Source organism: Neomonachus schauinslandi, chromosome 11 (genome assembly GCF_002201575.2).
Source record: "Neomonachus schauinslandi chromosome 11, ASM220157v2, whole genome shotgun sequence".
Classification (NCBI taxonomy): Eukaryota; Metazoa; Chordata; class Mammalia; order Carnivora; family Phocidae; genus Neomonachus; species Neomonachus schauinslandi.
In genome coordinates, this window is record NC_058413.1 from 107,672,747 (window position 1) to 107,697,622 (window position 24,876).

Consider the following 24,876-nt stretch of genomic DNA (forward strand, 5'->3'; position numbering starts at 1 on the left):
TTTTTTTTTTTTTTTTTAGATTTTATTTATTTATTTGAGAGAGAGAATGAGAGAGAGCACATGAGAGGGGGGAGGGTCAGAGGGAGAAGCAGACCCCCTGCCGAGCAGGGAGCCCGATGCGGGACTCGATCCCGGGACTCCAGGATCATGACCTGAGCCAGAGGCAGTCGCTTAACCGACTGAGCCACCCAGGCGCCCCCTCATTCCTTTTATGACAAGATTAAATTCCACCTTACTAAGATTACTGTTTATAAAGTCTGGTCTCTCCCGATATTCCTTCCTTGGCAATTATGCGATACACAGTCCCTTCTAATGTAATGCCTACTTATTCCCTTGTTTCATATTAAGTTACTTCTGCTTTTCCAGCAGATTATCAGCTTTTTACGGTCCAATATCACATCCAATATTTCTTTCCAATAATATGTGCGGCACAAAGCAGGAGGCAAGACAGGTGTCAAAAAACATTCAATTAAGGTGACAAGTGGACACTTACAAAGCTGCATATTAACAAGGGCAGAACGACTTGGTAGCAAACATGTACAGATACTAAAGGAATATACAATATGGCAGTGATGAGTAGCTGAGACAATATGGGTGGTGCAGGCTCATAGGCTTGCTTGTTTTAAAAGATTTTATTTATTTATTTGAGAGACAGAGAGCTTTGCGCAGTGGCAGTATCGTAGCCAATGAGGTTTATCCGAGGCGCGATTATTGCTATTTGAGAGACAGAGAGAGCATGCGTGGGGGGGAGGGGTGGAGGCAGAGGGAGAGAGAGAATCCCAAGCGGACTCCCCTGAGCGTCGATCCCAATGCCAGGCTCGATCCCACGACCCTGAGGTCATGACCTGAGCTGAAATCAAGAGTCAGATGCTTAACTGACTGAGCCACCCAGACGCCCCAACAGATTCATGGGTTTTGAGTATACCTGGGGTAGACAAAGATTTGGTTTTACTTTTTCCATATAAATTCCAGCATCTAAGTAAATCAATCCAATCTTACTTCATTAATGAAATGAGGCTGGGTAAAAGAGCCCTTTTCTTTAGTCCATTATCTTGGCCCTGTAAGAGTTGTTCAAACTCTCCCTCTGACCCATGAGGAGAGAAAAGAGGAAATGCCTTTTGAGGTACATTATACATACACTAATGAAGGCAGGGTTCCAGTGTAATCATAGCATTTGTCACACTGCGTTGAGATTTTCAGTGGTCATCACTGGACTACGTGCTACTTGGAAGCAAAGAGGCCTATGTCCCTGGAGTGGAGAACTGCTTGGCATACTAGACACACAAAAATTGCTTTTGAAACAGAGTAGAAGTGAGAAGACTTCAGTGGGTCTAGTGCTGTGCAAAGCAGGAGGTTAGGGGTAGAAATGAGAATGCACTGTTGCTGCCTGGATCAGAATTTTCAGTGGAGAGCTGGGATAACCCTGTCCGGGGGCAGCATCCTGGCTCTGTCGGTGGTCCAGTGAAGCAGTGCTCAGGAGACCCGTGAACTTGGAAGGAGAATGCAGAGCAGCTTGTACAGCTGTCCACTCTCACTTGGACACTCTCAGTCCAGGACTCTTAGCCTCCACCTCCTGAACGCAATGTGTTTTAACGAGTGATAATCCTTACAGTTCTTGACCAGTCACCTACTTGTGTGGAAAAGTCCATAAAGAACAGTTTTTCAATTTTTTATAGTTCCCACAGTTACTAAAACAGAGTCTGCCATAATTCCTTAAATGGATGCTCAAAATATTGAATTAAAATGCTAACATCTAACCATCAATTAAAAATCCCTCCATTCTCCTAATATAACACTATATGCTAACTATACTGGAATTAAAATTAAAAAAAAAGAAGAGTACACTTATCTTGATGAGCTGTGAGTAATACATAGGATTAGTGAATCACTATATTGCACACCTGAAACTAAGCTAACATTGTGAATTACACTGAAATTAAAATTAAAAAAAAATTAAAATAAAGAAAATCACTCCAGGGGTGCCTAGGTGGCTCAGTTGAAGAGGTGTCTGCCTTCAGCTCAGCTCGTGGTCCCGGGGTCCTGGGATCGAGCCCCGCGTTGGGCTCCCCGCTCAGCGGGGAGTCTGCTTCTCCCTCTCCTTTCTGCTCTTCCCCCCGCCCCACTCATGCTCTCTGTGTGTGTCTCTCTATCTCTCAAATAAATAAATAAAATTTTAAAAAAAAGAACATCTGGGTAAAGAATGAATCATTGTTCCTAGGTTAATGGTTCAGGCCTATTAAATGGCTAATCAAGTATTTATTGAATTAACCATACACAAATTCATAAAAAGAAATTAAAAGAAGCCCATAAAAATGTTTAAAAAGACTTATTTTGGGGGGTGCCTGGGTGGCTCAGTTGGTTAGGCGTCTGCTCGGGTCATGATCCCAGGACCCTGGGGTCAGGCTCCCTCCTTAGCAGGGAGTCTGCTTCTCCTTCTCCCTCTGCCCCTCCCCCTGCTCATGTTCTCTCTCTCTTGCTCTCTCTAATAAACAAATAAAATCTTAAAAAAAAAAATCCCTCCATTCTCATATCCATACATTCCATGGGTATCAGTAGAGTGCTTTTATGTGCCATAAGCCAAGCACTATGGATTTGTTCCCTAATAAAATGGCATCTCAGGAATCAGGACGTCACATTCCAGAGGGAGAATGATTATATAACAGAGCAAGCAAGGTAAGCTCAGGATGCCATGGGATCACAGCAAAGTGGAGCCTAAACCAGCCTAAGGTAGTCGGAAAGGACTGACCAATATCTGAGAGCCATCAGCTCACACATGTAGCTACGGTCCTTTCTGTGGAATTGAGCTTAATATATGCAATCAGACTTGGTAAGTTTCATATTTCAATTGGTAATGAAACATGCTCATAGTGACCAATTGTTCCCCTGACTCTTTCAAATGTGCTATGGTAGGTAAATATAATGACTTAATTTAATACTTTTAATTAATTAATGGAAGCTGACATTTTCATTTAAAAATAATCAAAGGGTATAAGCAAAGAGATCAAACACAGCAACTGCTAAGTGGACATGATATTCTGACAACCAGGCCTGTATTGGCTAAAATGTCTACCAATTTCCCTGGATTGTCTGCCCAATTGGACAGAGCAAGGCAAACTCAATACTTAGTGAAAGACCACTACATTATCTTCTATTTAGATATTATTAACCAAAGAAGCATAAATGTATACTTTTTGTAAACATGTAGAAAACTCAGGAAAATAAATTAAAAATAATTCTGTACACTAACACCAAAGAAAAATAATCACTAACTACATTTCAGCATTGTCTCCTTCAATGTCTTCTATATGTGTGGTTCTCATGAAATTGTAATCACAGACAGCGTATGTTTTTCCCAGTCACCATTCTATCGTACATATGGCCACATAGTGAAAGTCTCTAAATCATGTTGTTCAGTAGTTATACCCTCTTCTGCCTCATAGCACACTGGTTTCAGTCCAATGACTTAACAGCACCAGACTCTTACTAACACTAAGTGAAAAATTTCCCTTTGAAATAAAACAAAACATAAAGTGTAAGGGAGGTGAAGACATTGCTGTTTTGAAAATTAAAAAAAAAAAAAAGCAACAGTTGCCTCTGAATAAAATATCCATACAGGTTTCTAATCTGTGATTTTATCACTTCTGTAAAATGAGGCTTATTTCCACAGTCACTTATATTTTCATGACATATAATCATTATCAGATTTTGTGAAAACAACAAGCATCAGATGCTAAGGGCATGTGTTTATTATATATGCATACAGCAGATTCTAATGTATATGCTGTATGTATATATAACAAGACAGAAAGTCATTTACAAAGCTGTTCTGAAATACAGGGTATATATATATATATATATATATATATATACATATATATATATATACACACATATATATACACACACATACACACACTATTCTGAAACATGTATATACACACACACACGCACATTGTATTCTTATTTTTACAGTATTTGATTTTCAAAAAAGAAATAAATTCATAAGTAGTATTGGGCAAAAATATGTACCTGAAAGTTTATTATTCATTACTTTGAAGGCAATGAAAAAAATCATTACCTGACAAAGTACACATGCGACTGTCTCACTATCTTTTTTCCTTTGTTAAGCTCTGTGTGTATATCTGTATGCATATATGTTGTCCATAATACGTATGTAGTCGCACTTGCACTAATTATTATTCTTGTCTTAAAATTGTTCAACTCACTTTTTAATTTTTTAATTTTTATTTTTAAATTTTTAGGTTTATTTATTTTGGTGGGGGGGGGAGTAGGGGAAGGGGCAGAGAGAGAGGGAGTGGGAGAATCTCAATCAGATTCCATGCTGAGCGCAGAGCCTGACTCAGGACTCGATCCCACACCCCCAAGATCATGACCTGAGTCGAAACCAAGAGTTGGATGCTTAACCAACTGAGCCACCCAGGCACCTCTCAACTCACTTTTTAAAAACCAGTTCTTACTACTCTGCATTATGTGACTGAGTGGCAAGTCTCAATTTTAGTAGAGATGGTTATTTGAGCCAACTGAATTAAATAAACCTCTACCAAGAGCAGTAACAAAGAGCAATAACAAGGGGGGACAGTCTGAAATTTAATCCGGAATGGGATATGCATTGTTCCATCAGCAACTATACTGATCTTTAAGAAGATTTAATTGCCTTTATACATATCATAAATGATGTTTATTTGTTCATTTTTTTCTTCCCAGAAACACCAGCTCTTTTCCAACTGCCTATTATCATAAAAGACTTGGTTTGCAGTCTGAATATACATGGTTGAGATGATAAGCTGAGTATTTTTTGCTGGAAGTAACAGTTCTCGATGGAAAATAGTGAGCAGAATTACATACAATAATGGGTTCTACGAACAGCAACTCAAGTAGCAATACAGTATTTCCTGTCTAGGAAATGGTTTCTTAGTGTGTTGGGTGTGGGAAAGGAACTGTGTTTTGCTATATACATGAATGATTAACAGTGCGGCTAGAATTCTTCCTAAAACATAAATACAATGATGTCATAAACTGCTTAAAATGGTTCTTGCTGTCTTCTGGCCCAGAATAAAAACCACAGTCCTCATCCTAGTTCACCAGGGAGTCTGCAAGGCTCCTCCCTGCTTCTATGCTACAGAGCTTTCTGAACCCTCCCCTCAATCTCCCACTCTACAGACCGCCTCACCCCCATCTTTGCCTCCACTTTCCCACCTCATTACTATTCCCCAGAGATGTCCATACACCTTTACACTTTTTCCTATGATGCTCTTTTGTCCGCCTGGAATATTTTGGTCTTTCTTTACAGCATGGCAGAATCTCAAGTGGATTTCACATAATTTCCTAATCTTCCCGCAACACCTTCTGTGCTTGGGAGGATGAAAGGAAAGAGGAAGAGGATAGGGAAAGGGCTAGGGCAAAAACAGTGATTTCCCACATCATTCCTTGACTAGAACTTCCAAATACCTGCGCAGAGTCTGGAGGTACACTCCTCCAGGACAAACATGGAACCTACCTTACCACAGCTATCAGCCAGGACTGGTAGATCTGTGATCCTCTAAACAACTAATGAGTTTTAAAAATCCTTCAGCTAGTTCCATCATTATGGAATATAATAAGTCATTATTATAGGTTGAGGACATCTTTTTTTACATCTGACTACAATACTTTTTTTTTCCTTACTATGACCCTAGCTCTTGTGTAAGAAAAAATAACATAAAGAAAGAAAGAAAAAAAAGCAGAGAAAGTATCTACATACAAAGAGAAGAATTCTTGAACTCAGAACTGTCGGCTCAAGTCAGACAGAGGACTCTCATAACTGACATTCTGCCTTAAACTGTCTGCCTGGACTTCAAGTAATTCAACCATTTCTCAACTAAATATTACTAAGTAATGCTTTAATAAGCATTTTGATGACTAGAGATTTTCCTATATTCGTGAATTCAAAATAGTCACAACTTTTATTTTTATTTACTTATTTACTTATTATTTATTTATTTGACAGAGAGAGAGAGAGAGAAAACACAAGTGGGGAGGAGCAGAGGGAAAAGGAGAGAGAAAATCTTAAGTAGGCTCCAGCTCAGTACAGAGCCCAACGTGGGGCTCAATCTCACGACCCTGAGATCATGACCTGAGCCAAAATCAAGCGTCAGAGGCTTAACCAACTAGGCCACCCACGTGCCCTGATTCACAATTTTTAAAGTTTTTTTTTTTTTTTTTTAAACATTTTTTTTTTTTAAGATTTTATTTATTCATTTGAGACACAGAGATACAGAGAGAGAGAGAAAGCATGAGCAGGGAGAGAGGCAGAGGCAGAGGGAGAAGCAGGCTCCTTGCTGAGCCAGGAGCCCGATGTGGGGCTCGATCCCAGGACCCTGGGATCATGACCTGAGCTGAAGGCAGACGCTTAACCATCTGAGCCACCCAGGCGCCCCTAAAGTTTTTTTTTTTGATAAATTATGACAAATTGATTTTCAAATTATACCAATTTAAAAGACCCCAGACACCTTGAATGATGTAAAACTCTCTTCATCTTTACCACCAAAATTAGCTAATTTATTATGCAAAACTACAGCTCACTTTAATTTGACTTTCTTTGATTAAATATATTTTATATTTTGTTTACTATATTTATTTATTCCAATGTGAATTATCTTATGTATCTTTCATCAATTCTTTTCAATCTGAATGAAAGACATGTTTGTCTTTGTGTGTACATGCATCATCCCTTATCCAACATGACCGTATGAGGTATTTTCATAATATTTGTGTATGTTTGTTTTTATTTTAATGTGTGCTTGTTTTAATGTTTAAAAAAGTGCAAATGAACTGAAATGACAATCTTCATGGACAATGTGGATAAATTTGATCAAATAAATTATTTTAAGAGAATTTACATTCCAATGACTACACATACCAGAAGGTACTAGTTCATGACCTAGCACCATCTTATATCTATCTTGTATCACAGCCTGCTCTTAATTTTAATCATTAATAAGGATAATCATAAAGTAAAGAGTCACAGAGAATTTAAAAGTTTAGAGCAAACTGAATTAAGATTCAAGATGGTCTTGATGTTTTCAAACAAGTTAAAATTTAAGAGTGTATCTGTAAAATCTTTCATTTAGAATTTTTATTTTTTTAAAAGATTTATTTATTTATTTGAGAGAAAGAGAGAGAGCATGAGTGGGGAGAGGCAGAGGGAGAGAAACTCAAGTAGACTCCCCTCTGTGCATGGAGCCCAACTCGGAGCTCTATCTTAGAACACTGAGATCATGACCTGAGCCAAAACCAAGAACCAGACGCTTAACCAGCTGAACCATCAAGGTGTCCCTTACTTAGAATTTTTAAAAATGCATTATGGAGAGGCTAATTTATAGCAATTCATATGAAAAAAAGGAAAAAAAGCAGAGTGTTAAGTCTTAATTGACCATGAACTTAACACGAACATGTTGTAACTGACTAACTAAAACCCAAAGAATTTGGGGCTATACTTTATATGTAGAATGTCTAAATAACTGGGATTAATATTCTCTCTTAGCTCATGTCAGATCATGACCATGAATGCCAAAAATGTAGAGTTTAGTTCTGGACAGATCATAACAGGAGTATGGAGTTAATTCAGGCCAATATATTTTAATGAAATTATGATAAATCCAGAGGCTATTCAGAATGCTAGAACTTTAGATGTTAAAGGTCTAAGAAATAGGAAATGATATTTAGCTTGGGAAAATGTGAAGGGGACATGTGATAAGCTTTTTAAAAATGTGAAGGGTTTGAGTCACACAGAAAAGCTAGACTTGTGTTGTGTTATTCAGTTCTGGCTAAGAATTAGTTGTTATAAATACTCAAACAAGAAATAAACTCCTGAGATGCCTGGGTGGCTCAGTTGGTTAAGTGTCTACCCTCGGCTCAGGTCATGATCTCAGGGTCCTGGGATAGAGCCCCGCATCGGGCTCCCTGCTCAGTGGGGAGTCTGCTTCTCCCTCTCCCTCTGCCGCTCCCCCTGCTCGTGCTCTCACTCACTCTGTCTCTCTCAGATGAATAAATAAAGAAATTAAAAAAAAAAAAGAAAGAAGCTCCTCCTTCTCTCCTCTCCTTCCTCCCACAACCCATCAGCAAACAATTATTGAGTAGAGAACAGAAATGTTCCAGGCACTGTGACAGGCCCTCAGGAGCAGAGGTATAATAAGCTATCATCCTTGTTCTCAAGGAACCTGCAGTCTACTGGACCGACAGATCACCTACCCACCTACCCATCCACCTAGCTATCTACCCACCTGGTATAAATCATTTTCCAAAGCATACACAAAATACAGAAAGTATGAAACAGGAAATGTGAATATTCAAGCAAAAGCTGACCAACTTCTGTATTGAATGGGACATCCATCAACCATCAAATTTATAGCCCCTGTGTCCTTATGCTCCTCTCCTAAAATGATGTGCATAGTCTGACAAGGTATATTTACCTAAAGCACGCTTATACCATATTTAATATATGCCCATCATATATTATTTATATCATAGGAAAATCAAGGATATAAAAACAAAGCAAAACGTTTAAATTGGGGAGTAACGTAACTGAACAGTAAAAATGGAATTGAGCTCCCTGGTTATCAGAGGAAAAAGACAAACATTTTGACTTACGAGTTCTCCAGTAAGAAAGGAAGAAGCATGAATGTTTCTCAGAAGAAAAAGAATCTCTTAATTTAAAGCTTTGGAGCAGAGAAGTGGTGAAATGCCTTTCAGTCTTGCCTGGGAAAGACTATGTACATGGTTGAAAATTAGATAATTTAACCAACGGTGGACTAATTTCCAAGAGGGAGGAATATGCAGGGTTGGAGCAAGCAGCAAACTGTGAAATTCACTACTGAAGGTACAACGGAGATCATCAAGGACTGGCAGGACCAACATTACACACTTGACTCCAGCCTCCTGTGTTCTGGTTTCGTGAACATGAAGAAGTGCAAACAAGCAGTCAGTGTCTGAACAGATGGCATTCTCCTGAGTGTGCTTACTAGTTCACCTGGCTTCCCGAACGGGCTTTCTTCTACTTTGAAAGTGGATTGTATCAGCGTTTTCTATATTTTGTCAGCAGACACCACATGGTATAAGGACCTAGAAGTTCCCTTCTACCAGATATGCATTTAACAAGGTGCCATCTGGACAGCACAATGTATGTTAATTTGCATTAACAGTCCCACTTTCCTCCTTATAGGACTTATTTTCTCCCTTACTTAGCCCATCCCATACTTCAATCTAATGGAAACAAATAGAAAAAAAACAAAACATGCTTATGATAAGGAAAATATATAACAACTATTTTGGACCTACTACCTCATTGTCTTCAAATCCTCTCCTTGATTTTCTCTAAAATAACATATAAAATAGTCTTAGCTATCCTAAGGATGCCCCAAAGATGAGCAATGGGAAAATTCATCACATACTGCTCATTCATTTATTCAAAGACATTTATCGACTTACTTTGTGCCAGGCATTGGGCAAAGTTATGAAGATGTATCATTTAAGACAGATGAAGCCCTTGTTTTGAGAGCTGATCTTCAAGCAGAGAATATAGATGATGAATAAGTAAACAAGTGGAAATAATAATTATACATTGTGATAAAAGCAAAGATGATCACAGGGGTTGGGAATGCAACACAGAGTAGCTAGAATTTGGGAGGGAAAGGGTTTACGCCAGAGAGGTTGGTCCGGAAGGCTTCTCTGATGTGATTTTGACTTGAGTCCTGAAGGTTCAGAAAAAGCCAGTGAAGCAAATAACTGGATTGGAAGATTCCCAAAAAAGGGGGGGGAGGGGGAACAGAAGTACATGACATAGAGAAAAGAAAGGGTTAAAGCATGTTAGAGAACCAAAAAGAAGACCAAGGGGACTCCAGCAGAGTGGACAAGGCAAAGAGGTGGGCAAGAGGCAGATCATGCAGGAGCATGCTAGACTCAGAATTTTATTCTACGAGAACAAAAACCTTTGGGAGGCTTCAGGTAAGGAAGAGATGGTCTTTGATTTTAAGTTCAGAGGAGCTGCATGGGCACCAGTATGTCAAGTGGATGGAGAGAAGTAGAGTCGAAGTGGGAGGATAATTCTGAAATCACGAGAGAAGGACCACTGACTAGAGTAAAATGCTGGGACAGAAACAGAGAAGGGTGAAAATATTTGTAATGTATGTTGGTGTCCTTCAGTCGGATGGTGAGTGACAAACAGGGAAAAAAAAAGGTAGGAAGTAAGAGGAGCAAAAAAGCAGGATGATAAAAATATCAAAACTAGTGTCGTGATCACGACGGACTGACAGGAAAGGTAAGTGAGGAACAACAAGCCGGAGAACTTGGGAAGAGAGAAAATGCAGACCTCCCGTCGAAGCTCAAATTCAGTCCAGGAAGAGCAGGGGATTTGCACAAATGTATCCACACAAAGCAGCTGTCAAAGAATGACTCACTCAAATAAATAGTACTGAAAATAAATAAATAGAAGTTCCTAACAGACATAAGAAAATAAATCCCCAAAGAGTTAGTGTTATGAATATAATGTCTAAAATCATAAAGGTACTAGAAAAAATGTGGGATAATATATCCTTTTAAGGCTAGGAATACCTTTATAAGTGTAACCAAAACCCCAGAAGCCAGAAAGAAAATAACTCACAGATCTGACTACATAAAAATTTAAAATATCTGTATGATAAAAACACATTGTACATGGAGCTGGAAGCCAAAGGCACAGTAGAAAAGGAATCTATAATGCGGACAACAAAGGGTTAACTTTTACAGTACATAAAGCACTCCCACAAATGAAGAAGAAAATGTTGGCAAAGGAGGAGAACAGAAAAGGCGGACACACATCTTATAAATATAAGAAAATATTCTCAGCCTCACTATTAAGAAATATGCAAATTAAAGGAGCAATTAGGTGTCATTTCCACTCATCAGGACAAGTGAAGATTCAAGAGACATAATGGCAGGTCCTAGAGAAACAATTATTCTCACATTTTGGTGGTTGTAAATTTAAGTAACATTTTGTTTTTGAGGAGAAGAATTTGACAATATCTATTAAAAGCAAAAACCCACATTATTTGATAGAGTAAATTTCATTACCAGGAATTAGTCCCACAGGAATGTTCACAGAGGTACATAAATAGTTCTGCTATTTGGTTTGTCATATCAAAAATGTGGAAACAACATAAATGTTGATCTAGAGGGTACTGAGTACGTTTTGTTTTTTTTTTTTTAATTTTTTTATTGTTATCTTTTTTTTTTTTTTTTTTAAAGATTTTATTTATTTATTTGAGAGAGAGAGTGAGAGAGAGAAAGAGCACGAGAGGGGGGAGCGGGAGAGGGAGAAGCAGACTCCCTGCCGAGCAGAGAGCCCGATGCGGGACTCGATCCCGGGACTCCGGGATCATGACCTGAGCCGAAGGCAGTCGCTTAACCAACTGAGCCACCCAGGCGCCCTTTTTATTGTTATCTTAATCCCCATACATCACTAGTTTTAGATGTAGTGTTCCATGATTCATTGTTTGTGCATAACAAAAGGGTACTGAGTACGTTTATCATAGTAACTGCACGATGACATATTATGTAGCAGTAAAAGAAAATGAGGCAGCTCTTATATACTGATTTGTTGTGGTATGTCAGATAAACCATTAATAAAATATAAGCATAAAGTGTTATCATTTTTATTAAATGCTTTTATTTTTAGATATATATTAGCATTGTATGTTTTCAGTACTCTTTGGTCTCCCTACCTGGGTCTGCACTGTGATTATCTCTTAAGGGGTAGGATTATAAAATACTTAGGCTTTTTAAGATTTCTGATTTGAAATTTTTCAAGTACATGTTTGTTCAAAAAAGAGAAAAATAGGAAAAATGGGAAGAACACAAGGGCACAATATATTTGAAGTTATTGATGAAAACCTACTTATTTTAAAAGAAGCATATAAGCAAGAAAAGTAAGCCAACACTACTTACAGCTGATTGTGTACTTTCTCCTGTATCTAGAGAAATACAGTCGTTTATACAAGGAAAGTGCTAAATCTCACATTTTCTTTTTTACCATTTATTTCTAAGATAACCTTTTATTTGTGATACAAATACTTTTATTAAGTCAGGGACAAGTGATGGTGCTATGACGACGGAGCAATTTTGACTCAGGTGATGTTCTTTAAGAATACAGTCAACACTGTGCTTCTTTGGAACCCAAACACATGTCAGAGGAAACCTGAAAGAAAATGCCTCAGAGCTACGCCTATCTTATAGTGAAGCACTTGGGAAAATATGTTTTGAACAGGTTATTCTGAAATCAAATACTACTCCTATAAAAAGAAATAAAATTAACGTTGGTTGGCCAACTGATGAAGTAAATGACAGTGTCTGCCTAACACTTAAAAGAGTCATTTACACCCGGTGGTATTCACGAGGCGGCTTCGGCAGTAGAAAGTAAATGGGGGTATCATCAATTAGAATGAGAACTCTCGTTTTGTGCTGCCCTGCAAACTGCACAGAAGAATCCAGGACGTCCAGTGGGAACCGCGATACGTATCCGCGGGGGTGAATCACGGTTGTCACAGTAAAGAGGTAGCTTTGAGAAAAACATCTCTGTTTAAATGAAGAGCTGCCTAACTGCTCTCACACTGAGCGAGGGACTCCGCGGACACGGTGCTTGCGAGCTGCCACAGCGTGGGTGGTAGGTAAAACGGGCTTTAATATCTGATGGCCCGGATACGGTGTGGTTAGACAAATCTTCTGTCTCTCCACATACACAGTGAGGATAACAATCACAATAGCACCTGCTGCTTAGAGTTGCGTGAGACTTGAGGTAACTCCTAGGAGACCACTGGCACACAGTCAGCCCCCTCCTGGAGTCAATACCGTCGCCAGAGGAGGAATGAGCATCAAGGACCAGGAGTCGTCAGCAAAGCCAACTATTAAGAGACAATGAAGACGGAGGAAAAACAATTGGACTTGCAAATTTGTAAGTCACTGATAACCTTCAAGAACACAGTGTTCCAGGAGTGGTGAGAGTGAGGGAAAAGATAAATCATGATAAAAATAGAAGGAGCTGATGTGGAATGCATGGAACCTCGGATAGTAAGAGAAGGAATAAAAATAATAGGAGGGCAGTTTGAGAGGCAGAGGACCAAGCCAAGCATTTTTCCAGCCAGGACACACTGATTATTTTCTATGTCAAGAGAGAAGCTAATGGAGATGGATTTTATGGAAAGATTTCTGGTTAGTTTCAAGGATAAAATCCAACTGGCTTCTAAAATGATGAAAGTAAGGAATGAAGTACTGTTTGTTTATTTTGAATTTATGTATGGCTCTTTTAAGGCTGTGGTCCTGGGCCTTTTTTTGTGACTGGGATTCACTGTGAAGTTGTCCAAAAGTTTAGACTGTCTCTTTGTAAACACACACACACACACACACACCACACACACATGCACACACACAGTTTAAGAACAGACAATTTTGCATTTAATTAAGAGAATTTATCAACCTCTTTAATCCATCCATGAATGAATCCTCTCTCTGAATCATCCACAGATCCCAGATAAAGTTATCCTCTCTTAGGACTTGGAAATACCTTTGAAAAATAGGAATTTAGATTTGTGTATATGAATTAAAGCTGGCAATTCAATGAGAGGTCAAAAATATTCCTATGAAGTATCTACAAAATATAGGTGTTTGACATATAAATTGCTTTCTCAAAATATAAACAGAAAATATATCTCTTCCAAAGTTAAGATCAGCTCAAAAATAAACGTTCCATATGACACAGAAAATGTTAACACAACTAAATTTAATTGCGTTCTAATTGCATTCTGTATATTTCCCAAACACTTTTCTAATATTCATAAAATTCACGTGCGGCACATGTTATTTCCCTACATTATCAGATTTGGAAACGGAGGCTCAGAAGTAAGTAACTTACCCACTATCAGATTGCAAATTCAAGCGCATCTGGTTCAAAAGTCCAGAGAAGACTCTCTCCCCACCTCTAAGTAAAACATAAGAATATTCTAGGCCACTATATACAAAAGAGTATTATTAATAGAATCTACATGAGGTTAATAAAGGCTGCTTTTTTAAAAATCTGGTCAAAATGCAAAAGAACACACTGAAGAGAAGAAAAGCCTGATGTTAAAGATCAATTATCCTTGCAATTCAATTATTTAAATTCTGCAGGCTTTGACAAGGTTTTTCACTATTTACTTGAAATGCTTCTCACCTCTTGACTCCTGTGAAATTCTCTTGTCTCAGTTTTCCTCTGAACTTCCTGACCCCTTGTCCTATCTCTGCCTGCCCCTCCAAGTAAAGGTATTTCATAGGATTTTGTCCTCAGCATTTCCTCACTGTTTTTGCTCTCTTGGGTGGTCTCACCAACTCCATGGCTTCAGGCACCACCAAATGCCTGCAAATACACCTGCCCCACTGTGTACAGCAGAGCTCCACTTGGGCGTCTCTTCAACCCTCAAAATCTGTACTTCCAATAACCTCACCTCCCGCATTCAGAGCTGCTTCCCCTCCTGGGGGTCCTGTCCAGTCAATGGAAACAGTACCAAGTCATTTGCCCAGGCCAGAAATCAGAGAACTCATCTTGAATTCTTACCACACTTCCTTTCTCCTCACCCACAAAGACATCCAACCCGTCACTAAGTTCTTTTTTTTTTTTTAAGATTTCATTTATTTGTCAGAGAGAGAGAGAGAGAGAGAGAGAGAATGAACAAGCAGGGGGAGCAGCAGAGGGAGAGGGAGAAGCAGACTCCCCACTGAGCAGGGAGCCCGATGTGGGACTCGATCCCAGAACCCTGGGATCATGACCTGAGCCGAAGGCAGACGCTTAACCCACTGAGCCACCCAGGCATCCCCAACCCATCACTGAGTTCTGTCAACTGTTCTGTATTCCACGTGCATTTCTCTCTCACCAGGGTGTCTACTTTTCTTCAAGCATGTATCATCCTAAACTGTATGACTTCAAGACTCCACTGACTTGCCTTTTTCTTCCATGTTGTCCCCTTCCAATTCATTCTCCTTTCTGCAACCAGCCTATTCTTCGTAAAATATAAATCTGATTATGTCACTCGTGTGTTTTAAGTCACTGATGGGCCCCCTTTTTATTCAGCAGAGTCTCCTTCCAGCAGCAACAGATCTTCTGTGGATCCGCAGACCTTCCCTCCCGGCACACCTCTCCCTCCCCTTGCACCCAGTACTACAGCCAGACCAAACTCTCTTCAAGGGCTCAAATACACCTGGCTCCCCCACAGCTTAGGGCCACGTCATGTGCGGCTCCCCAGGCCAGGCATGCTCCCTTCCTTCCTCTTTTTCAAATGACTCATCTAGAGCCTTAACACCCACATCTGCTAACACCCACCTGGGATGCCAGGCCGTGCCTGGTCCTATTCCTGCGTTCATCTCTGTCCCACACTCTGTTTCTCTGTCTGGGTGCTTCGCCTTGCTGCCACTGTTCTGACCAACTCATCTGTCTTCCCCACTGGGCTATCAGCTCCTTGAGAGGGCAGCAACCATCCCTACAGGTTCTCATACCCTTGTTTCTAGCACAGGGTCTTAAATGCAGTTGCCCTTGATAAACAGGTTTAATGAATAAATGGTTACACTCATTATCTAATCTAGTGAATGGATGGAAAAATTCATTACATAATATGACTTCAGACTTTGCTATATCACTCACTGTCATATGATTAATGAATAAGTTGCCCAGAAATGTCTTGCCCTATTTTCTTCAAAACACTGCAAGTAAATTAGAAAAAAAGATAAATGGCAATTCTTTTTTTCCTTCTTAAGTAATCTCAATATAGATGTATTTTTCACACCCAATGGACTCCTCATAAAAGAACTCAGAATAGTAGTTAGAAGACCAGAGTTCAAACCCTGGCTTGCAGCTTATTAGCTACCTGGTCTCTGGCAAGTCAAGTGACTCCTTTGAGCTAAAGCTGGCTTAACTACCAAAATAATGATTGTCTTCTCAGAGTGTCTCCTTCTCAGACTAGTTTGAGGTCAAATAAAATCATGTATATGAAAGCAGTTTAAAAAGTATGTATCATCATAAAACGTAAGGTGTGTTATATTTAGTCTTCATTTTAAATTCCCGAACAATAATAAAATTCTGTAAATAAGATCTCTAAAGTATTTCCTAATGCCACAAAGTAAAACTTTTCCTCTTTGGGAAATAAACAACACTTGGCATAATCTGGTTGAAAAAAAAAAAGTTTAAGGAATTCTTTTAATAGTTTTATGAAAGCTTAATCCTGTGAAAATTTTAAAATACAGCAATGCAAATTATGCACCATCCTATCCCTTAAGAAAGGGACAAACTATAGGAATATGAATCATCTTTGTCAATAATCTCATGATAGAAAATTAAGGGGAAAAGAGAAAGATCATTAAAGAATTATTTCAAATCAACACAGAATTTTGCTATCAATTCAAAATAAAGAAACCTAATGACAGTCACGTAGGGTTACATCATTCATTTCCGTAAAAAATAATCCAAAGTCAAAGAGTATTTAATTCTTACATTCTTCTACTAACAACTCTGCAGGTCAAACTATCAGAAATTTATTTTTAACATGTTTAAGATTATTGTATCAGCCCAATGCAAACTCTTAGAATGTCTTTTCAGGGCTTCATGCCCCCAAAATGGAAAATTGTACAATTATTTAAACACTGTTGACTTAGAGTGAAGAGACAGTATCACTTAACACCCTTAAATTCAATGAATTTTTATTAAGTACCTACTGTATAAGTGGAAATGCTTATAAGAGCTTACAGGATATAGTGCCCCATTTTCAATATATTTAGATTAACTAAACATGTATATTTTATAGATCAACCTACTTTTACAAGTAGCACTCATCCTGGATATTTAGAGTTGTCAAAGAAACTGGCCACAAACAGAACTATTATTTAACTCTAAAAAGAACAACTTTTTCACCATGATGAGGGTATAATACCTGTTCTACTTGGGATTATTACAACTTTCCAATCCACCATTTTTTAAACCACTAAATGGATAGACTTTAGACAGAAAAAAGAGTTAAATTAACATATCATTAAAAAAAAAAAGAAGTATTAACCGAATGGTCCTTCCGATCCAAGTTAAAAAAGTTGAAAATATGTCATAAGATTCTTTTATTACTTCACCAAAGTTATAATTCAGTACTTGGTCTGTTTTGTTATGCATTTCCTATTGCCCATCTGAAATTCAAGAGTCATCTCAGAAACTGAATACTTGTGGATTACATTGCAAAGGTATGGTCTTACCGAAGGAAGGATTTCTAATGCAAATGGACTAAACTAATGATTGTAATGGCACAAATATTTGTATCTTTGAAAATATTTGGTGATAGACTACTTTAGTATTTTGGTTATTACTCATGGTCAAATTTAACATACAGCATCTCCAAAACAAAATATCTCCATTCATTAACTACTGAAAATAAGAAAATAGCATGATTTCAGATTGTCTCAAATGTTTTGCAAAGGACAAATACAATTTAAATAGCATGTGTGTTTGTAAGGATAGCTAATTTGGGTCAATTGTATGGCATTTTATTAATGAGCACTGCCATACTGCATTTATTTATAAAATATCCATTTTGCTATACCCCATACTTTGGATGAACCACAACAAAGGAAGGTATACTTTTAATTACATTTTGAAATTTGAATACTTGGGCTATTTATTACATCTATTTTTTATTGAAATAGATCATAATTTTGTATTATCTGTATTTCTTATAATTTCAGTTTTATATTGAGCCAAGTGTGACTTTCCAATAATGTGAACAGTTTAAAAGGAAAGCAGTATTAATATTACATGAGTATTATTAAAGATAAAAAAAACGTAAGCCGAAATTATTTTTCCTCCCTTAGGAAGTTGGGATTTATACCAAAAGTGGTAAATTCGAGTTAATCAGGTCTAGACTTACATAGTCTGCAAACTGTATACACAGAATGTTTAGATTGTCCAAAGTATTCTTAGAGTGCTAAATTAATTCTGAGGCAGAATAAGCAGCAGGAAGTTATATCTGTCCAACAGATGACCAATACTCTTCATTCTTTAATCTGCTTTTCTGTCTTGTGAATGTACATGGTCTGTTTAATGGCCCGTACTCACAGACAGACTGGATCCTGCAGTTTGACCAGGACGCACTGCAGGTAAATCATAATTAAAATAAACCTAGCCAGTCATAGATTATATCTTTATACTTAATCTAATATGAAAAATTTAAAAATCCAGTCTGTATCACTCTGAGGAATAAGTTCCATGTTAATTTTCCAGAATACTATTTTTATCCTTTTGTACCCAAAGGCAGAGAGCTTGATAGATGAGTTTGCCTCATACTTAGTACTTACATTTCACCTTTAATTGTACTGGAAAATCACACATGTATACGCTCCCAGTCAGTCTACTCAACAAACACCAATCCCCTGACCCAACAAAACCAATCCCCTGACCCAATTGATTTTTTCCCCAAATTCTGTTTAGATTTGCCTTGAGGACATTTGGCACACTCATTTGTCAAAAAAAAAAAAAGGCCTTTTCTTCAAGTGAAGAAAATGTTTCTTCCTCATTTACAATTTATGTCTTTATAAAAAATATTTTATAAATATACACAAAATCAATTACTTGTGGTTATGGAAAAATATGATATTGTGAACACTGTATTACACTTGGGTTCAAAATCAGTAGTCTCAAAGTTTACCTAGTTTCAACTTTCTCAATCCTAACATGTTAATAACATACCTATATTTTATACCTTCTACTTTTTCATTCTGTGTGCTTCTTGTCAATTTCTCATGTGTACAGGTACTTTACCACTAACACTTTATATAATATTTTCATCACATAAATAAAATAATGCTCATTAACATTATCCTAAAGGAGATTAACAAATGATATGGAGGAAGAAAAGATCAGCGCTTTATAGTTTCTGTAGCTGGAAGTCACAATATAAACTTTAGAATACTTAAGAACTTAATTTGTAAAAGTAAGACAACATAAAACTAATATATCTTCCACTTTTAAGAAAGTCAAAATTTAGTAATAAAGATTAATATTTAAATAGTTTACTGTTGACAAAGTACAATCACATATATTTGGATCATGAGTTATTTTTAAACTTAGTAATGTTTTGCTGATAGAATCTCAGGAGAGACATGAAAACATTATTTAAAAAATAAACATATTCAGGTACTAAGCAGAATACTTTATATCTAGAACTACTTGCAATGTTGACATCCCTTTCAAAACTTTAAACACAAAACTAACAGTTGATAAAATCTGCAAAAATAACTATCCACGAAGATAGCTCTAATTCATGTATGTTTCTGCTTAAAAGTCACTCCCTTCTGCTATAATGTAGATTTTATCACTAAATACAACACATGATTTTTCCTAATTAAATAGTACTCATAGCAACTACAGAATTCTTGCAAAGTAATACAACTGTGGCAGTTTACAAAATGTCAAATGCTTGGACCTCCTCAGGAAACCAAGATCTCAAACAAAGTAGTACTTGGATGCCAACAATTTAGGAAAAGCGATCATGGTATCTGTTAGATGAGTTAATGGCAAATAAATATGAATTAAAATAATTAAGTCAATGATGCAGATATCCTCCAAATATTTAAAAACTCTTTGTTTTCAATATCACTTACTTGTTCAATGTACTTTCTTGTACTGACAGGACTTTTAAAATACAATTCAAATTAAACATGTTATTACTGTTATGCAAAATTGTATATAGAAACTGTTCCTATGTCTCTTACATAATCTAGGGCCATTATCTTAACAAAGATTTTGAATAGTAGTAAATGAGCACGTAAAGCTGAGGGGATACTTGAAACACGTATTTCAAGAGTGAAAGTGCTATGTGAACACTCTACTGATTAGTTACATTTTAGAGAGTTTCAGATTAATCTGTCATTGATGATATTTTTAAATTAAGTTATACGGTATCTCGGTGAGGGAGTACGGTGCAACCATCCCATTACAGCATTAGGGGAGGTCACCTGTTTAGTGTCAGTGTGCGGGATGACAGAGCAAGCCAGGTTGGTTTGTGAATTCAGGCGGATTGAGGACTAACATGATTCGGCACCAAGGTAAGGATTCATGGAATTCCGTCCACAGGATACATGCATTACGTGACGGTAAGAGACACTTACAACCCAGAATACAAGAGCAGGGCAGCCCCAAGTGACATCACCAGATCATCTGCAGCGCCAACCAACCGACTAGAACACACATCCTCCACACCAGCGCTCCCCTCTGCCTCACTCTCAGCAAGGCTTCCTTCACCTTCCCCAGTGCAGGAGAGCATGTCTCTTCCTTAAAAGCAAGGCATTAGCCTTCCTCAAGTGAAAAGCAAATATGAAGACACAAAAGAACAGAATAAAAAACTAGACGGAGTATAATTTCCACTAACTTGACATTCAGGTAACAGGAATACCACCGAAATGTTGCAGGAGAAATCAACTTGAATTATCCGGACAAGAAATGAAAATAAATAAATAGAAAGAAAAGAAAAGAAAGAAAAGAAAGAAAAGAAAGAAAGAAAGAAAGAAAGAAAGAAAGAAAGAAAGAAAGAAAGGAGGGAGGGAGGGAGGGAGGGAGGGAGGGAGGGAGGAAGGAAGGAAGGAAGGAGAGAAGGGAGAAAGAAAGACCAGCTGAATATTCCCTTATTTTATTTTTTTTTAAACTCTGACTTGCTCTGGAACCAGTCAACTGTGGGAATCTTGCATTTCTTTCAAAAACCACTCTTAAAATAATATAATAAAGGAGAGAAAGGGGACTCTATTGCTTTAATTTAATTCTCTTCTAATTTATCCACAACTTAGGTTTTACTTACAAGCATTTGTCACAGCAAAACTGTTGGCTGTCTCAATGTTGTCCACATGAGGTACCAAATTAAAAGGAGCTTCCGACGCATTGGGGCTTGTGTTATGAAGAAAAATTGCTAATCGAAAAGCCGTGTACTCCTGATCTGTGTTTCGGATGAAGAGACCACCTATTAAAAACAGCAGGAAAAGCACATTCGGTGTTTCCTCTTGGAAATGCAATACCCACCCTCAAGCACTGTCAAATCCACTGCCATTCAGCAACACACACAATTAAGAAGCCCTCCCTGCCACCTCTTGAGACTGCCCTTTGTCCCTAAGGTGCATGCTTAGTATTTCAGTCTTTAGGACAGCTCAGTGCTTTCCTGTCCCAATTTGTCATGATCACAATGACCTCTGAGACCATTGAGCGTGTTTTCCTTCCTCTCTCTTGCCCTCCCCATGATTCCCAGCACACTGCTACATCAGCCAAGCTCGGGGCATTTCTAAGAGGCATGCAGATGAACAGAAGAGAGGGTCTGCATTAAAATGCAGAAATAAAGGGACGTGGTGACACTAAGGGCCGAGGGGAATCAGAAAGGAGACTTGAACTTTGTTTTCCTGCAGCTTGTGGACTCAGCCTAATTAGCCCCGTTTTGTGCACAGTCCACGAGAAATGATGCAGTGTTGAGGCTGGGCTTAGCTGGAAGAAATTCAATAGCTGCGTCCCATAAAAAGACAGGAGAGAACAGCAAGGAAAGCCACGGATGGGTAGGGTCGCTGGCAGTGGAGTCCAGCGGGAGGAATATGGGCAAAAGACTCAAGAGGAAAACAAAATAAAAGGAGAGAAGGTTTCCGGGAAAGCGACCTAACTTTGGAATCGGTTAACGGGCAGCGAGAAAGACAAGGGGGTGCGGGTGGAAACGCTTTTTGCCCAGTGTCTTTCTGGAATGGCCAGAAAGCTGAGAAGTCCAGCATGGGAAGAAATGTGTTTAAAATACAGAATAATAATTTTTAAAAACCCCAACAAACTCGACATCCCTTCACGCTCTGGAGAGAGGAATGAGAAGAAATAGCACATTCAATGTAATCAGACCCCACGGAGGTTTTTTTTTTTTTTTTTTCCCCAACTTATTCCAACCCCACTTAAGCAACTTGAACCAAAGGTAGCAGTGGGAGCACGGACGAGGAGGAACGGGCGGGCAGGGTGTGCACATTGCAACTGAACCAGCCCCGAAGAGGCAGTCTTCTGCACAGGGGCGAGGGGAAGGGAGAGGCAGAGGGGAAGGGAGCCGCCGAAGGTCTCCCCGAATTGCTCACCCGCAACTCATTTAACTCACTTTCGGATACCTGCCACAGCACCCACATGCACACCCCACCGGGCAGAGCTTACCTATCTGCACGCTGCTCGGAAAGGCTCCCATGGCGAGTCCCCAGAATCCAGAAAACAACAAGACAATCTGTCTGCAAATAATCCTCATCTTCTTTTCTCCTCTCCCTGGCGCGCGCTCTCTCTCTCTCACTCTTCCTAAAGGCTGTTCAGAGAGGCATTGACGACGATGGCGCTAAAATTAAAAACAACAACAAAAAAAAAAAAAAGAAAGAAAGAAAGAAAGAAAGAAAAAAGGAAAGGAGAGAGGTGTGGATGTTTGGTGATTATGACCGCCCCCCTTCAGCAATCCATCGCGAGCTGCCAGATTTTTCCCGCAGTCTCCATAGCCCCGGGAGCGGTTTCCTGTCCGGCTGCAAATGTTGCACATGCAGAAGATGGTGGTGGCGCGTCTAGTGGCTGCTCGCGGGGACGAGACATGCGCCCTGTCCTCGCCTCCCTCGCGCCCGGCCCGCCGCTCGCCTTCGCGCACACCCCGACACTGCGCCGCGGCCGCCGCACGCGCGCCGGGCCCGCACGCCCGCACCCGCGCGCCCCTCCCCGAGCGCAGCGCTGCCTCCGCGCGCCCCTCGCCCCCCGCTCGGCCCGCTGCTCCCCGCCGGCGCGCCCCGCGCGCCCCGCTCTCCCCACGCTCCGCCGCCAGGCTGGAGCCGGGCTTTCCCTGCTCACCACTCGCCCACTCCCTCCTCTCTTCTCCCCCGGCTCGCGGAGGGACCTACTCCGGGGATGGGCACCCCCTGCGCCCCTCTCTCCGCTTCTCCTGGCGCCTCCGCTTCTCCGCTGCACTTGGCAGGAAATTGGCCCCGCGAGCGGGGTGTGCAAGCCCGGATCAGGGGCTCGGGGAGTTAGCGGCTCCCCAGGCCCCGGGCCCCCTGCCGCATTCTTGCAGGCTCGCGGGGAGGACCGGCTGCCTCCCTCCCCGACAGCCCTCGCCCTTCTCCCAGCCTCGCCCTCTTCTGCCACTGGGCTGCGCGCGGGGGACTCCGGTCCTCGCTGCAGCAAAGATTTCTCACCAGCAAACAGCCCGGGAATCTGGAGAGCCTGAGACAGGAATGGATGAGGTGAAGGGGCCCAGGGAGGGAGAGGAGGAGACAAGAAGGCAAAAGGGCAGCCCGAGGAGGTTTAAGAGACTGGGATCAAGGAGGAAAGAATTGGAGGAGGAAAGGCTTGGGAAGAAACCCAGGGCAGAGGTAACATCCTAGGAAAGAGAGGGAGGACCGAAAAGTTCATTTAAATGCAAAATTTAGGGTAATGAGCGGGATGGAGAAGAGCTTGAGAAATGAGAACTCAGGGGAGGCTCCAGTCCGTTGTTTGAAAGGCTTGAGGCAGGACTAGGGAGGAAGAACTGCGGGGAGTGCAAAGCAGGAAGAGTGATTGAAGCCTCCTTTCTTTCCAGCAGCCCATTCTGGAAGACACTTTGCCTCTGTGCTGTGGCCCACTTCCGGAGAATGACCGACACAGTTCAGGGGCTGACGGAGGGGGATGGCAAGGACAGCGCTTGGGGCAGTGGGCACAAGTGTCTGAGAGGAAAACGGGGTATTTTTCAGGCACATCTTTTCTTAGCTGGGGCTCTGGAATATTCACCCGGCTCCAGGTCACCCCCAGAAGACTTAAGCGCTGCGCTGGTGGTGTCAAGGGTTGTGTTGACTGATTATCCTAGAAAGTTTCGGGGCTCTGGTGTCCCTTCCTCCGCAGGGGCACCGTGAATTCATTTCACCAGGCTGTGTTGGATGGAGTCTGTACCGCACCCCCAGAGTGCGACTGTGGTAGCCATGAAGGACAGGTTTCTGATTCCTCCGCATGGCTTGAGGTCTACTGATCTACACAGCAGCTTCAATCCACTAATTCATTAAACAGTGAGAGAAACCGTTTTAAGTCTTTACAGTTCTTTGGGTGCTATTGGTTGGATCCTACCATTTTAAAGCCTGGAAAATAGGGTCAGATGAGTTCATACTAAGCTTCTCAGCAATCATTACAGGGAAAGATTCTCCTTAAAGATTAAGGGAACTGAAGCAGTGTTTCCCATTACATTTTACAAAAAAAATACAACAAGTGCCTATGTTTACCCAGTGTAACATTTGGGAAAAGAGCAGAATGGCATAGATTAAGTGGAATTCTTGCAAGGGCCCCACCTGGTTAGACTTTTTTTTTTTTTAATATGCACTATCTTTACCCCTTCAAGCCTCCTTATACAACATATCACCAATTACCTGAATTTGTAATTTGTAAAGGACATTTCGTCATCCCTGCTAAAACTTAAGAGTGTTTTCTTTTTAAGTTCTGAGGTTTGCTTTTAATGTCGCATCTTTTTGTGGTTGTTGGTATTTACCCACTTTTCTGTTACATTGCACCACAGTGTTATGACAAAAAACAACCTAATCATGAGTAATTGGATTACACAAATCATACATTTGTCATTTTGGTGTCGAAGACTTCAGTCTTGCGAGTCAAGTGGGATTTGAAATGTTTTTCTTTTCGTCTTTTCTGTCAGTGTAAAAACCAAGGCTGGAAATAGTATCATTCCATTTCTCTTATAAGATAATAAAAGGGGCCACATAAAATTCAAGCTGAATTTAAGTTAAATTAAGATTTCAAAACCCACCAAATCATGAAAGTCATCACCTAGTTGGGCAACGAGT

At 39.8% G+C, this 24,876-nt stretch overlaps 1 protein-coding gene and 1 pseudogene across 3 annotated transcripts in view; one reads left to right on the plus strand and one right to left on the minus strand.

The window, feature by feature from the left end:
- GRIA4 (glutamate ionotropic receptor AMPA type subunit 4) overlaps window positions 1–22,407 on the minus strand; it is a 367,043-nt gene extending 344,636 nt beyond the window's left edge. For all 3 annotated transcript variants that reach the window (XM_021696567.1, XM_021696568.1, XM_021696569.1), the window contains exons 1-2: window positions 22,241–22,407; window positions 20,880–21,038 (exon numbers count right to left, since the gene is read on the minus strand). In XM_021696567.1, coding sequence (XP_021552242.1) covers window positions 20,880–21,038; window positions 22,241–22,328 — 247 coding nt within the window. In that variant the 5' untranslated portion in view covers window positions 22,329–22,407. The remainder of the gene's footprint in view (window positions 1–20,879; window positions 21,039–22,240) is intronic.
- LOC123326370 lies at window positions 658–738 on the plus strand (annotated as a pseudogene).
- Window positions 22,408–24,876: the final 2,469 nt, after the last annotated feature.